At 50.2% G+C, this 14,671-nt stretch overlaps 1 protein-coding gene across 2 annotated transcripts in view; it reads right to left on the reverse strand.

Annotated features, from left to right (window-relative positions):
- Nucleotides 1–14,299, reverse strand: part of DACT1 (dishevelled binding antagonist of beta catenin 1) — a 39,517-nt gene extending 25,218 nt beyond the window's left edge. The window contains exons 1-3 of one of the 2 annotated variants that reach the window (XM_078784135.1): nt 13,732–14,299; nt 8,928–9,063; nt 8,405–8,620 (exon numbers count right to left, since the gene is read on the reverse strand). In XM_078784135.1, coding sequence (XP_078640261.1) covers nt 8,405–8,620; nt 8,928–9,063; nt 13,732–14,007 — 628 coding nt within the window. In that variant the 5' untranslated portion in view covers nt 14,008–14,299. Of the gene's footprint in view, nt 1–8,404; nt 8,621–8,903; nt 9,064–13,731 lie in introns of both variants that reach the window. The other variant, XM_078784134.1, reaches the window with a different exon arrangement.
- Between the last annotated feature and the right edge of the window lie 372 nt (nt 14,300–14,671).

A 14,671-nucleotide genomic window follows, 5' to 3' on the forward strand; every position in this document is an offset into this window, starting at 1 on the left:
GATGGTTGGTTGATGTGATGGTTGACAAAATGGATGGTTGGTTGATGTGATGGTAGACGAAATGGATGGTTGGTTGATGTGATGGTTGACGAAATGGATGGTTGGTTGATGTGATGGTTGACAAAATGGATGGTTGGTTGATGTAATGGTTGACGAAATGGATGGTTGGTTGATGTGATGGTTGACGAAATGGATGGTTGGTTGATGTGATGGTTGACGAAATGGATGGTTGGTTGATGTGATGGTTGACGAAATGGATGGTTGGTTGATGTGATGGTTGACGAAATGGATGGTTGGTTGATGTGATGGTAGACGAAATGGATGGTTGGTTGATGTGATGGTTGACGAAATGGATGGTTGGTTGATGTAATGGTTGACGAAATGGATGGTTGGTTGATGTGATGGTTGACGAAATGGATGGTTGGTTGATGTGATGGTTGACGAAATGGATGGTTGGTTGATGTGATGGTTGACGAAATGGATGGTTGGTTGATGTGATGGTTGACAAAATGGATGGTTGGTTGATGTGATGGTAGACGAAATGGATGGTTGGTTGATGTGATGGTTGACGAAATGGATGGTTGGTTGATGTGATGGTTGACAAAATGGATGGTTGGTTGATGTAATGGTTGACGAAATGGATGGTTGGTTGATGTGATGGTTGACGAAATGGATGGTTGGTTGATGTGATGGTTGAAGAAATGGATGGTTGGTTGATGTGATGGTTGACGAAATGGATGGTTGGTTGATGTGATGGTTGACGAAATGGATGGTTGGTTGATGTGATGGTTGACGAAATGGATGGTTGGTTGATGTGATGGTTGACAAAATGGATGGTTGGTTGATGTGATGGTTGACGAAATGGATGGTTGGTTGATGTGATGGTTGACGAAATGGATGGTTGGTTGATGTGATGGTTGACGAAATGGATGGTTGGTTGATGTGATGGTTGACGAAATGGATGGTTGGTTGATGTGATGGTTGACGAAATGGATGGTTGGTTGATGTGATGGTAGACAAAATGGATGGTTGGTTGATGTAATGGTTGACGAAATGGATGGTTGGTTGATGTGATGGTTGACGAAATGAATGGTTGGTTGATGTGATGGTTGACGAAATCTTCCTTCGCGAAGAGTAGGTGAGCTATCGCAGGCACCACGGAGAAATTACAAATTATTGCCCGAACTCGTCGAACGCCAGGCCTGGCCAGCCAGTTCGTGAAGACTCGGGCCAAGCTTCCTCCAGCTGACTCTACAAGAAAGGTGGGATAATGGTGGCCGTTAAAGAAGAAGTGAGAGACAATGGTACACCTCTCAAAGCAACATTCTTCGGAACTACTTTGATAAAAGGTTAACTTGGAGTCCCCACATAAACAAGCTGGGTGCCAAATGTACAAAAGGCCTCAATTACATGAGAGGCATATCCAGCGACATTATGGGAACACATCAGGAAAGTATTTTATGCAAAGTCTTTATCCGCTCGCACCTTGACTATGGTGGCCAAGCCTTTGGTGATGTCAAAGATGAAAGGAGGGGGGCGGGGGGGGAGGAATATACACCATCCAATTGAAAGGACTCTGTTGTCTGGGTGCTTGAAGGAGCGCTCCGGTTCCGGCAGGTCCTTGTGAAGCTGAACAGATGCCTCTGCTACTGTGATGGCAAGCAACTGAGATTGAAGTACTGGGCTAATGTCAGATCTGCTGGTGATATCCATCCAGAGAAATACATGTTTCCAATCTGTTGGGAATACTGAACAACCGGTAAAAAGTAAGCATCACCTCCTTTTGGCCTTGTATGTATGAGGGGGAGTTTAAAAGCTTCGACTCCGTTCTTTTGTATACCTCAATTAAAATGGCAATTTGCCCCCCTTTGAATCTCAACGCCCCCCACCCCATATCCATTATCCATCTACACATTATTAGATGAATCAACAGGGGCAATGGAGTCTGTAACCAAGCAGCCAACAAACCATTGACCTGGATTATGAAACCCAAATTCTTCTGCTCAATCAGATCTTTTCAGCATAATTAGGGAACAGATTGGTAAAAAATGACCAACTCAAACAGAGAGGTACACCAAGCAGACATTTTGTTATTGGGGTTACGCATTCGTTGGATCCAAAGTCAAGTTCACTAAACTTTCCCGAAGACATCAGGTGACTATTTAGATTGAGATTTGGACACTGTGATCCAAAGTCATATTTACAAACGATAACATGTCACCTCGCTGGGACAAGTGGACTGGGTATGGAACCTGAAGAAGATTCAGACACTGTTCTAAATTCCTATTTCCATATGGAAACATGTCACCACAATGGGACACATGGACTGGGTAAGGAACCTGAAGAAGATTCAGACACTGTTCTAAATTCCTATTTCCATATTGAAACATGTCACCACAATGGGACACGTGGATTGGGTAATGGACCTGAAGAAGATTCACAAACTTAGAAACCTGTCTCCCTCTCTCAAACCTCAAATTAACTCTCAAACCTGTCTCCCTCTTCCAAATCCTGGTGGCATCTGGTCAAATCTGTTTCTGGTGTTTGTTCCCCCTCCATCCCCTCCCTTACCTCAAATGGCTACACAGCTGACTCCGCACATGAAAAAGCCGATTGCCTCAACTCTGTGTTTGCCTCAAAATCTTGTGTCCCAAACCCCTCTCTCTGTACCCACCTTACCCAGTCGTACCCAGCTGCTCCTGTACTCTGTGTCCGTCTCTCCTGACAAGGTGGAGAAGTTTCTGTCAATCCTAGACTCTGATTCTGCAACTGGACCAGATGGCATCAGCCCACGGGTCCTGAAATCCTGCTCTGCCGCTCGTTCACACCCTCTTTCTGTTCTCTTCACCCTCTCTTTTGCTCAAGCTCATCTGCCATCAGCTTGGAAATCAGCCAACATTACCGCTTTACAGAAAAAATGTGCAAACACAGATCCTTGCAACTACAGACCAATCAGACTGCTCCCAATTATCAGCAAAGTCATGCAATCCATCATTGCTTCGGATATCAAATCTTTCCTCTTCTCCAATGGCTTGATCTCCGATCATGAATTTGGATTCAGACCAGGTCACTCTAGTCTGGACATGCTGCTTCTGCTGTCTCAACAATGGATGGAGGTCCCCATTGTCAAACAGGAAATTAGAGCTGTCTCCCTTGACATATCACGTGCCTTCGATACGGTCTGGCACCCCGCTCTGCTCACCAAACTCTCCTTTTATGGTATCCATGAAAATCTCCACGCATGGCTGGCGGACTTCCTCTCTGGTCGTAGTCAACGTGTGACCCTGCATGGATTTCTCTCATCTCCCCTTCCTGTTCTGGCTGGAGTTCCCCAAATTAGTGTTCTGGGCCGTGTGCTATTTCTGGTCTTCATCAATGATCTCTCTGACTCTCTGGAAAATCCTCTCCATCTCTTTGCTGATGACCACTATCTGCCGCTCCATCCCTCATCCCTCACATCCGCAGTCTGCAGCCTCCTCACTCTCTGCAGACCTGGACAAAATCACAGACTGGGCAAACAAGTGGAACATGTCTTTCAATCCTGACAAATCTCTCAGAAAAGACCGACTGGACAACCCTCCCATCTACTTTCTGAACAATCCTCCCCAAGAAGTTCTGTCACTCAATCTTTTGGGTCTCACTATCTGCCATAATCTTTCCTGGGAAAACAACATTTCCAAGCTGCTCTCCAAAGCCAGTCGCCGAATGGGCATCCTCCGTTGTGCGAAGTCCTTCCTTAGCACACCTGAGCTCCTCGCCACATATAAGACTTTCATCTGCAGCTCAATGGAATACCTTTCTCCCCTCTGGGCTGGTGCTCCTGCCTTACACCTCGCTCGACTTCATGCTGTTGAAACCAAAGCTTTCAGAATCATTGGAATCTCCCGCAATGAAGCTAACTCTGAGGGCTTCTCACTCACTCACCGCAGGCAGGTTGGTGGTCTTTCTGTCTTCTACCGACTCCTCTCCGGCCTTGCTCCCCCAGCTCTGTCCGTGCTCTGTCCCCAAAATATTCCTACAGATCGCACAAGATCTGCCAGCAACCCTCTTATGGTCAAACTGCCAAAATTAAGACTCTCTGCTCACCTTCACTCCTTCATTCCTCTTTTCCCCCGCATCTGGAACAAACTCCCTCACTCTCTTCAATCCCACTCCTCCCTCCAGGTCTTTAAAACAGCTGTTCACCACCATCTCTTATCTTCCCCCATCCAAAACCTTGATCTATTCTACCCCCGTTAATTCACCCCAGATCCACTTTTTTGAAATAACGACTTCTTTCCTGGAAGTCCGAGCAGTGTCCATGTGTTTTATACCTCTCCCATCCCCCCCCCCCCCCCTTCCCATGCCTCCTCCCCCAAGCCCTCTCCCTAACACAGATCTCCCTGCTCTCAAATGTTGCACTTGTGTGCTTCCCCCTCTCTCTCCATCTTGTCTTCCGCTCCCTTTATGATATGTTGAATGTGTCCGTTTTTTTTTTTTGTGATTAATGTTAGCTCTTACACGAGCCTCGATCTTTACACAACAAAAACAACAAACAAACGAACAAAAAAAAACACTGTTCTAAATTCCTATTTACACAAATGGTTTATTAAAAGCATGTCTGGCGCCAATGGCTGAATTACACACGTATACCATGTGAATGAAAGTACGATTGCTGCCCATTTGTAATATTTATTTAATGGAAAACAAAGTTTATTTTACTTTACGGATAAATAAATTTGCTGTCGCCGATACCATTGACTGAAGTTTATTTGTTCAGACACTGATACAATTTCTGCATCATAACTTTCCCTTTGAGCAGAATTCATGGCAATTAACCATCACAAGATTGTGGTCCGACCGCTCACATCATCACCATTAAAGTAAATCTATCCAGGAAGTCTACTTAGCAATTGCAACATACAAACGAAATCGAAATCACTGGAGAAAAAGTCGATTACAAAACACCGGAAACACCAAAAAAATACAGAACACAGGTGAGTGGTCAAAAATAAATTAATAATGCACGCACTGGGGGCATGCATCATGCAGGGAGTTCTTGCTTTCTGTGAGAGTTCTGCCATCACGAGGTCATTTTCACCTCTGGATCACATGACTGGATGGTTGACATCACAAGAGCTTTGCTCAACAAAAAATATTTGCCCGCAAAAAATGTACGTATCAGTGGTTGGTCGGACAGAATGGTGCAGATGTAGTGCACCTGTCCGATCTGAGCTCGATTCTCGGGCCGACTATAAACTGTCGGACTGGCGATTCGCAGGCAGGTGTTGGGAGTGCGTCGGCCATCCGAAATGGACGTCAGGCTCGCGTCCTGTCTGGAAGCATTAGCTGGTGGACGTTAAAGATTACATGACACCTTTTGATGAAGAGTAGGCCATTGTGTGCCGGCCACCTGGCCAGATTCCTAATTCCTAGGCCTAATGTGCAAGGGTACAGCATCACAGTCCAGTAATGATGCTGCCAGAAGGCCAGGTGACAATTAAGTCCACGTCCACTGTGCATTCTCAAGATGGTGATGACCCTTCTCCGTCCGCCTCCCTCCCTTCACCATGTAGTGTTTTGTCCATTTCTACTTGAAAAGGCAATTTCACTTTTTAAAATTAGTGTAATAAGACTTCCTGGTACAATTACCGCAACAAAAAGAGCCATCGACAGATTATTTACACAAGAGATTGAGGAAAAGACCAAGCGTTCACATATGCTGGAGATTGGGGAGAGGTCAATTGACAAAAATACGAGTTCAAAATAGAAAGATGAGGGGAGGACGACGATGTAACGACTATGTAACGACTAAGTAACAGTTCAGACGATTCTCTTGATACGTAATATGTTAATATTCACAAAGATGATTAAATATGCTATCACTGGATGATATTTCAAGCTTAAGGTATTGGGCTCAAGATGAACCACATCCGCTCGACAGGTTTTAAAGGGTTACACCTTTCTCTCCACCCCTCCCCCCCCCACCCTCCCCACCTCGCCACCCCCACTACACCCACCCCTTCTCATCCCACGGGGCACTTCCACTAGTGTTTGCCATCTTGGTTCGACGAGACACCGGTGCAAGTAGAGCCATTTCTACAATACTGTACATTAATTCAGTGGAAGGATGTTCTTTCATTCATTTGGCTTTAGCACGTGGACACCTGTTGCATAATTCTGGTGAGGGCAGATATGCCACTGATGCGGTGCCCCCTGAAAGTCGGGATGGAATTTTTCCAGGTGCCAGAAACGATGGCCTACCCTTTGGGAAAGACGGCCTCGTATATTTACCGTTCACCAACAACACTGGTAAACAAAATTTTAAAAGTTTTATGGTTCTAGTATAGTTTGAGGTGATTCTAACCAACATGAACCTGTAGATTTCGATTATGATATCCAATTTCCACGAGCACATCCAGTTTTTGAGAACCAGTATACCATAGGAATATCAGCCACAGCCGAAATTCGGGTGAGGTTCGTCTCGTACTCACTAATCAGGACTTTGTAACGAGACTATCTGAGCTGGAAAGCGTTGCTTGGGATAGCTTTGTGGCTCTTGCTAACAATTACCTTGGAAATTTTCGAGCACCAAATTATGAAGAACTTGTGGACAAGATGTCGAGTAGTTACCAGGCGCTCGGTGCTCGAATGTCACTCAAGATACATTTCTTCCATTCTCATCTGGACTTCTTTGCACAAAATCTTGGCGATGTCAGTGATGAACATGGAGAAAGGTTTCACCAGGAAATTGCCATCATGGAGACTCGATATCAAGGCCGATTCAATCCAAACATGATGGGCGACTGCTGTTGGACTTTACAGCGTGAAAGTGATTGCTCCTACAAACGCAAAAGTAAAGTTCAGAAGCACTTTTTATGTGATGTAAATAAAAACTTAAAGTTCATATTATTTTTTGTGATATTTTATAAAGTTCATATTATTTTTGGAGATTTACATTTTTTATGTGATGCAAATAAAAACTTAAAGTTCATATTATTTTTTGTGATATTTTATAAAGTTCATATTATTTTTGGAGATTTACATTTTTTTATGTGATGTAAATAAAAACTTAAAGTTCATATTATTTTTTGTGATATTTTATAAAGTTCATATTATTTTTGGAGATTTACATTTTTTTATGTGATGTAAATAAAAACTTAAAGTTCATATTATTTTTTGTGATATTTTATAAAGTTCATATTATTTTTGGAGATTTACATTTTTTTATGTGATGTAAATAAAAACTTAAAGTTCAAATTATTTTTTATGATATTTTATAAAGTTCTTATTATTTTTGGAGATTTACATTTTTTTATGTGATGTAAATAAAACCTTAAAGTTCATATTATTTTTGTGACAATAAATAGACTTATTGAGACAATCAAGAAATTCGCATGCTCTAAAGATTTTTTCCCACACTTATGATGTACTACGTCAAGGTTACATGATAGCGAAATTTTAAGGTCAGATTCGGATTCGTGGGCACCAACTTAGTTAGAAACAGTTGAAAATAAGTCAGAACCAATTTGGCTGTTGACCAGTGATCAATGCTAGCAGACTGGCTTAACGGCACGGCACACTTTAGGATGCAACGCCCTGCCTGCGGAGCACCGATTAAAGCACCGATCAGACAGGTTATAGTTTGGTCGACAATAGAACGCAGACTAGGTCAGAAGCGAGTGCACCACTCTATCCCGACAGGCCAGCGAATGTTGAGAGGCCAGCTACAGCGACGGACAAAAGGCAAAAGACAGCAGATGGACATCAAAATCACCAGAAAACAGCACTACACCACAAATAAAATCAAGATGTTCACCTGTCCGAACAGTCGAGAACAATCAATTGGAACTCATAAAGGCCGCTGTGAGCGGTCACACCGAACCAAAGGTCGTACCGACTGAAGAATTATTTTGGAACAGCAGAGAGTTGTTTATGAGAGAAACATCAGTCAATGATCCACAAAAACATTGCGGAATCAAAATTTGACCTTTTATAAATCACTCCGTTATGGTTATCAGACACCACTACCGTAGTGCAGTGATGTGGTAATCTTCGGAATCGCGATATATCATTTATAGAGTTACTGAACGCAATGCATCATATTTGCACACGTGTGCTCGGCTTCATTGATTAGGTGTATGAACACAAAACCAAATTCATCGAGTAGGCGAACACGAATCCCCGACCCCGATTTACTGCAGTAAATTTGAATGCGTACAAAAACGATGACAAACAACGAATGGGACCGATCAACCGACAAATACGATTCGTCCGAATCGCCAGGTATGAAGAATCACCAGCAATGAGAACATATCGCCATGCTGCTTGCAGCGAGCTAGAAGCATCGGAACCATGGCTTTGAGGGCTCTGGGATTCCCGAGACATCAGAACTACAGCTTTGAGGGGGATCTGGGAGTCTTACCTGAGGAAAGCGACCTTTCACAAGTATGGGGTGCAGTAACGGCCCAGGGGTTCGTCCGAGCTGTGGCAAGATCGCAGCCTTCAGGTGACGAGGAACTGACAGGGGGGCGTCCACGGGCAGAGTACGAGCCCAGACTCGAGTGAGATCCCGACAGGCAGTCGCTGAACAACGAGTTGCAGGAATTTGAAAGTGAACCCTCACTCAGATCGTAATAACCTGTCAGAAAGGAGTGTCACCATGATGACCACCATTATGACGCAGCACTGCCATTCAAACAATGGATCCTGAGTTTATTTTCTATTCTTAATACATTCAGAAGAAAAGAAAAGAAAGAGAAAAACCATTCATATAGAGAAAAGCTGTGGGAACAACATTAATGAGAAACAGTGCCAGAGAGCATTCATTTAACCATTTAATGGATGCAAAAGTGTGTAAAAGAGTATTTATGCATGGAATGGTGAGTGCAGGGAGGTTTTAGGGTGACGCGCCGGGAGCGCACCCGCTCTGGATGACCGGACCTCACCGGAGCTGGGTCTGCTATCGGGGTCCTTGGTGCCAAAAGTCCTTTCCCCAGGGCCGTTGCAGCGCAAACCGCTCAAGTGTTCGCTGAGGCGACGCAGGCAGAACGACAGCTCGGCATCCTGCCGCCGGAGACAGCCCTGGGAAACATACGGTCACATGCACATGGATCTGAAGAGACATTCAGCATATCGTTTGGGAAGTCAAGTTTGAGGATGATAATTGTGGTTGGGTCATGACAAATGTGTTAGTAGTGGTGGTGGTTACTAATCTGTTAGCGATGGCAAATTTTATTGGTGGCGATGGCAACTAATCTGCTGCTGGCAGCGGCAGCGACAACGACGATGACAAATCTGCTGCTGACGGTGACGACGACAAATCTGTTGCCGACGGTGGCAGCGACCAAGACGAATCTGCTGCTGACGGTGGCGACGGCGACGACGAATCTGCTGCTGCCGGTGGCGGCGACGACGAATCTGCTGCTGATGGTGGCGGCAACGATGACGACGATGAATCTCCTCCCGACGGTGGTGACGACGACGACAAATCTGCTGCGGATGGGGGCGGCGACGACGAATCTGGTGCCCACGGTGGCGAAGACGACGACGAATCTGCTGCCGACGGTAGCGGCGACGACGAATCTGCTGCCGACGGTAGCGGCGACGGCGATGACAACAACGAATCTAATGCTGGCGGTGGCAGCGGCGACGACGAATCTAATGCTGGCGGTGGCAGCGGCAACGAGTAATCTGATGCTGGCGGTGGCGGCAGAGACGACGAATCTGATGTTGGCGGGGGTGGCGGCGACGACGACGAATCTGATGCTGGCAGTGGCGGCAGAGACGACGAATCTGATGCTGGCGGGGGTGGCGGCGACGACGACGAATCTGATGCCGGTGGTGATGGCGGCGGTGACGACTCTGATGCCGGTGGTGATGGCGGCGGTGACGACTCTGATGTCGGCGGTGATGGCGGCGGCGACGACTCTGATGCCGGCGGTGATGGCGGCGGCGACGACTCTGATGCCGGCGGTGATGGCGGCGGCGACGACTCTGATGCCGGCGGTGATGGCGGCGGCGGCGACTCTGATGCTGGCGGTGATGGCGGCGGCGACGACTCTGATGCTGACGACGATGACGACGAATCTGCTGCTGACGGTGGCGGCGGCGACGACGAATCTGCTGCTGACGGTGGCGGCGACGACGACGAATCTGCTGCTGACGGTGGCGGCGACGACGACGAATCTGCTGCTGACAGTGGCGGCGACGAATCTGCTGCTGACGGTGGCGGCGACGACGACGAATCTGCTGCTGACGGTGGCGGCGACGACGACGAATCTGCTGCTGACGGTGGCGGCGACGACGACGACGAATCTGCTGCTGACGGTGGCGGCGACGACGACGACGAATCTGCTGCTGACGGTGGCGGCGACGACGACAAATCTGCTGCTGACGGTGGCGGCGACGACGACGACGAATCTGCTGCTGAGTGTGGCGGCGACGACGATGACGAATCTGCTGCTGACGGTGGCGGCGACGACGACGACGACGAATCTGCTGCTGACGGTGGCGACGACGACGACGAATCTGCTGCTGACGGTGGTGACGACGACGACGAATCTGCTGCTGATGGTGGTGGCGACGACGACGACGAATCTGCTGCTGACGGTGGCGGCGACGACGACGACGAATCTGCTGCTGAGTGTGGCGGCGACGACGACGACGAATCTGCTGCTGACGGTGGCGGCGACGACGACGACGACAAATCTGCTGCTGACGGTGGCGGCGACGACGATGACGAATCTGCTGCTGACGGTGGCGGCGGCGACGACGACGAATCTGCTGCTGATGGTGGTGGCGACGACGACGACGAATCTGCTGCTGGCGGTGGCGGTAGCGGCGACGATGACGACGACGACGAATCTGCTGCTGACGGTGGCAGCGGCGACGACGACGATGAATCTGATGCTGGCGGTGGCGGCGGCGACGACGACGACGACGACTAATGTGATGCTGGCGGTGGCGGCGGCGCCGACGACGACAAATCTGATGCTGTCGGTGGTGGGGCGACGACGACGAATCTGATACTGGCGGTGGTGGTGGTGACGACGAATCTGATGCTGGCGGTGGTGGCGGCGGCGACGACGACAACGACGATGACGAATCTGATGCTGGCGGTGCTGGCGGTGCAGTGGTGGCGGCGACGACGACGACGACGACGACGACGACGACGAATCTGATGCTGGCGGTGACGACGAATCTGATGCTGGCGGCGGCAGCGACGACTGATGCTGGCGGTGCTGGCGGCGGCGACGATGATGACGAATCTGCTGCTGACGGTGGCTGTGGGATGATGACGACGAATCTGATGCTGGCGGTGGCTGCGGGATGACGATGACGAATCTGATGCCGACGGTGGCTGCGGGATGACGACGACGAATCTGATGCTGACGGTGGCGATGGCAACAACAACTAATCTGCTGCTGACGGTGGCGGAGGCGGCGACGACGACGACGATGACGAATCTGCTGCTGACGGTGGCGGCGACGACGACTAAGACAAATCTGATGCTGGTGGTGGTGGCGGTGACGACGAATCTGATGCTGGTGGTGGCGGAGGCGACGACGAATCTGATGCTGGTGGTGACGACGAATCTGATGCTGGCGTTGAGGACGAATCTGATGCTGGCGGTGGTGGCGGTGACGACAACGAATCTGCTGCTGATGGTGGCGACGACAAATCTGATGGTGGCGGAGGCGACAAATGTGATGCTGGCGATGGTGGTGGCGACAACGACGAATATGATGCTGGAGGTGGTGGCGGCAACGACGAATCTGATGCTGGTGGTTGTGGCGGCAACGACGACGAATCCGATGCTGGTGACGACAAATTTGATGCTGGCAGTGGCGGCGGCGACGACAAATCTGATGCTACAGGTGGTGGCGGAGACGACAAATTTGATGCTGGCGGTGGCGGCGGCAATAACAACGACAATCCTGATGCTGGTGGTGGTGGTGGCGATGACGACGACGAATCTGATGGAGGTGGCGACGACGACGACGACGACAACGACGAACCTGATGCTGCTGGTGGCGGGGACGACAACGACGAATCTGATGCTGCCGGTGGCGGGGACGATGACGGCGACGAATCTGATGCTGCCGGTGGCGGCGGTGACGACGAATCTGATGCTGGTGGTGGCGGCGGCGGCGACAAATATGATGCTGGCGGTGACAGCTACGGCGGCGACGACAAATATGATGCTGGTGGTGGCAGCGGCGACAAATATGATGCTGGCGGTGGCAGCGGCGACAAATATGATGCTGGCGATGGCGGCGGCGACAAATATGATGCTGGCGGTGACAGCGGCGACAAATATGCTGGCGACGACGACGACGAATGTGATGCTGCCAGTGGCGGCGGTGATGACGAATCTGACGCTGGTGGTGGCGGCGGCGACAAATATGCTGGCGGTGGCGGTGGCGACAAATATGATGCCGGCGGTGGTGGCGGCAACAAATATGATGCTGGCGACGACGACGACGACGAATGTGATGCTGCCAGTGGCGGCTGTGATGACGAATCTGATGCTGGTGGTGGCGGCGGCAACAAATATGAAGCTGGCGATGGCGGCCGCGACAAATATGAAGCTGGCGATGGCGGCGGCGACAAATATGATGCTGGCGGTGGCGACAAATACAAAGCTGGCAGTGGCGGCGACAAATATGATGCTGGCGGTGGCGACAAATATGATGCTGGCGGTGGCGACAAATATGATGCTGGTGGTGGCGGCGGCGATAAATATGATGCTGGCGGTGGTGGCGGCGACAATTGTGATGCTGGCGGTGGCGGCGGCGACAAATACGATGCTGGCGGTGGCAGCGGCCACGACGACGACGAATATGATGCTGCCAATGGTGGTGATGACGAATCCGATGCTGGTGGTGGTGGCGGCGACAAATATGATGCTGGCGGTGGCGACAAATATGATGCTGGTGGTGGCGGCGGCGACAAATATGATGCTGGCGGTGGCGACGACGACGACGAATATGATGCTGGCGGTGGCGGCGATGACGACGATGACAAATATGATGCTGGTGGTGGCGGCGGCGGCGGCAGTGGCGACGACGAATCTGATTCTGGCGGTGGTGGTGACGACGACGACGAAGAAGAATCTGATGCTGGCGGCGACGACAAATAAGGTGACCGCGAGGCAGGTGGTGGGAGTAGGGTGAGGTGACCGCAAGGCCGGTGGCGGCAGGCGGGTGAGGTGACCGCGAGGCCGGTGGCGGGAGGAGGGTGAGGTGACCGCCAGGCCGGTGGCGGGAGGCGGGTGAGGTGACCGCGAGGCGGTGGCGGGAGGTGGGTGAGGTGACCACGAGGCGGTGGCTGAGATGACCGCGAGGCCAGTGGCGGGAGGTGGCTGAGGTGACCGCGAGGCCGGTGGCGGGAGGCGGGTGAGGTGACCGCGAGGCAGTGGCGGGAGGTGGGTGAGGTGACCACGAGGCGGTGGCTGAGATGACCGCGAGGCCAGTGGCGGGAGGTGGCTGAGGTGACCGCGAGGCCGGTGGCGGGAGGAGGGTGAGGTGTCCGCGAGGCCGGTGGCGGGAGGAGGCTGAGGTGACCGCGAGGCCGGTGGCGGGAGGAGGCTGAGGTGACCGCGAGGCCGGTGGCGGGAGGAGGCTGAGGTGACCGCGAGGCCGGTGGCGGGAGGGAGTAAGGTGACCGCGAGGCCAGTATTGGGGAAGGGGGCGGGATTGATAGAGTAAAGATAAAGGAAAGTGGAAAGGGAATGCTGAATGGTCTTACCAGCTGTTCCTGCACGGCTTGAAGAGACGTCTCGACCTCCAGCTTTTTCGGACGACCCTGAACACTCGAATTTTCACACAGCGCACAGAGCCTGCGTCCCGCTGCCTGCGTCTCCTGAGGAGCGACAGGGAAAGGGTCCAGGATGCTCCGAACCCGTGTCTCTTGTTTCAACCTGAGCAACGTGAGTTCGGCCAGTCCGGCCACGCTCGCTTCCAAACGCTCTCTGGCGCGACTTCGCTGCGCTGCCGCAACCTCGTCTTTAATCGCAGCCGTCATCCCGTCCGGACCCGTCTCGCGTCCGCCAAGCGCAGAAACCGAAGCGCACGGATTCTGCACTCGCTCTGATGACCCCTCCACCTCCACCGCGCTTTATGTGTCACGACCAAAGAGCCTCCCTATTGGCCGAGCGTCGCCAGCTGGAGATGACGTCTATGCATATGCCCGGCGCGGCTGCTGGAGGGGATGGGGTTACATTCACATAGCTCAGACTGAACTCCGAAACAGCTGTTTTACACCAACAAAAATACATACACATATATGATATACAGTATATACATACATACATATATACATACATATATATATATATACACACACACAAATATATATATACTGTATATACACACACACATATATACATACACAAATATATATATATATATATACACACACACACACACACACACACACACACACACACACACACACACACACACACACACACACACACACACACACACACACACACACACACACACACACACACACCAACAATTGTACGAATCACCGCGAACCTTTACACCCAAAAGCACACTTTTGCACCCTGAAACACACTTTTGCACCCTGAAACACACTTTTACACCCAAAAGCACACTTTTGCACCCAAAAGCACACTTTTACATCCTAAAGCATACTTTTACACCCTAAAGCATACTTTTAC

Source organism: Myxine glutinosa, chromosome 9 (genome assembly GCF_964187855.1).
Source record: "Myxine glutinosa chromosome 9, kmMyxGlut1.1, whole genome shotgun sequence".
Classification (NCBI taxonomy): domain Eukaryota; kingdom Metazoa; phylum Chordata; class Myxini; order Myxiniformes; family Myxinidae; genus Myxine; species Myxine glutinosa.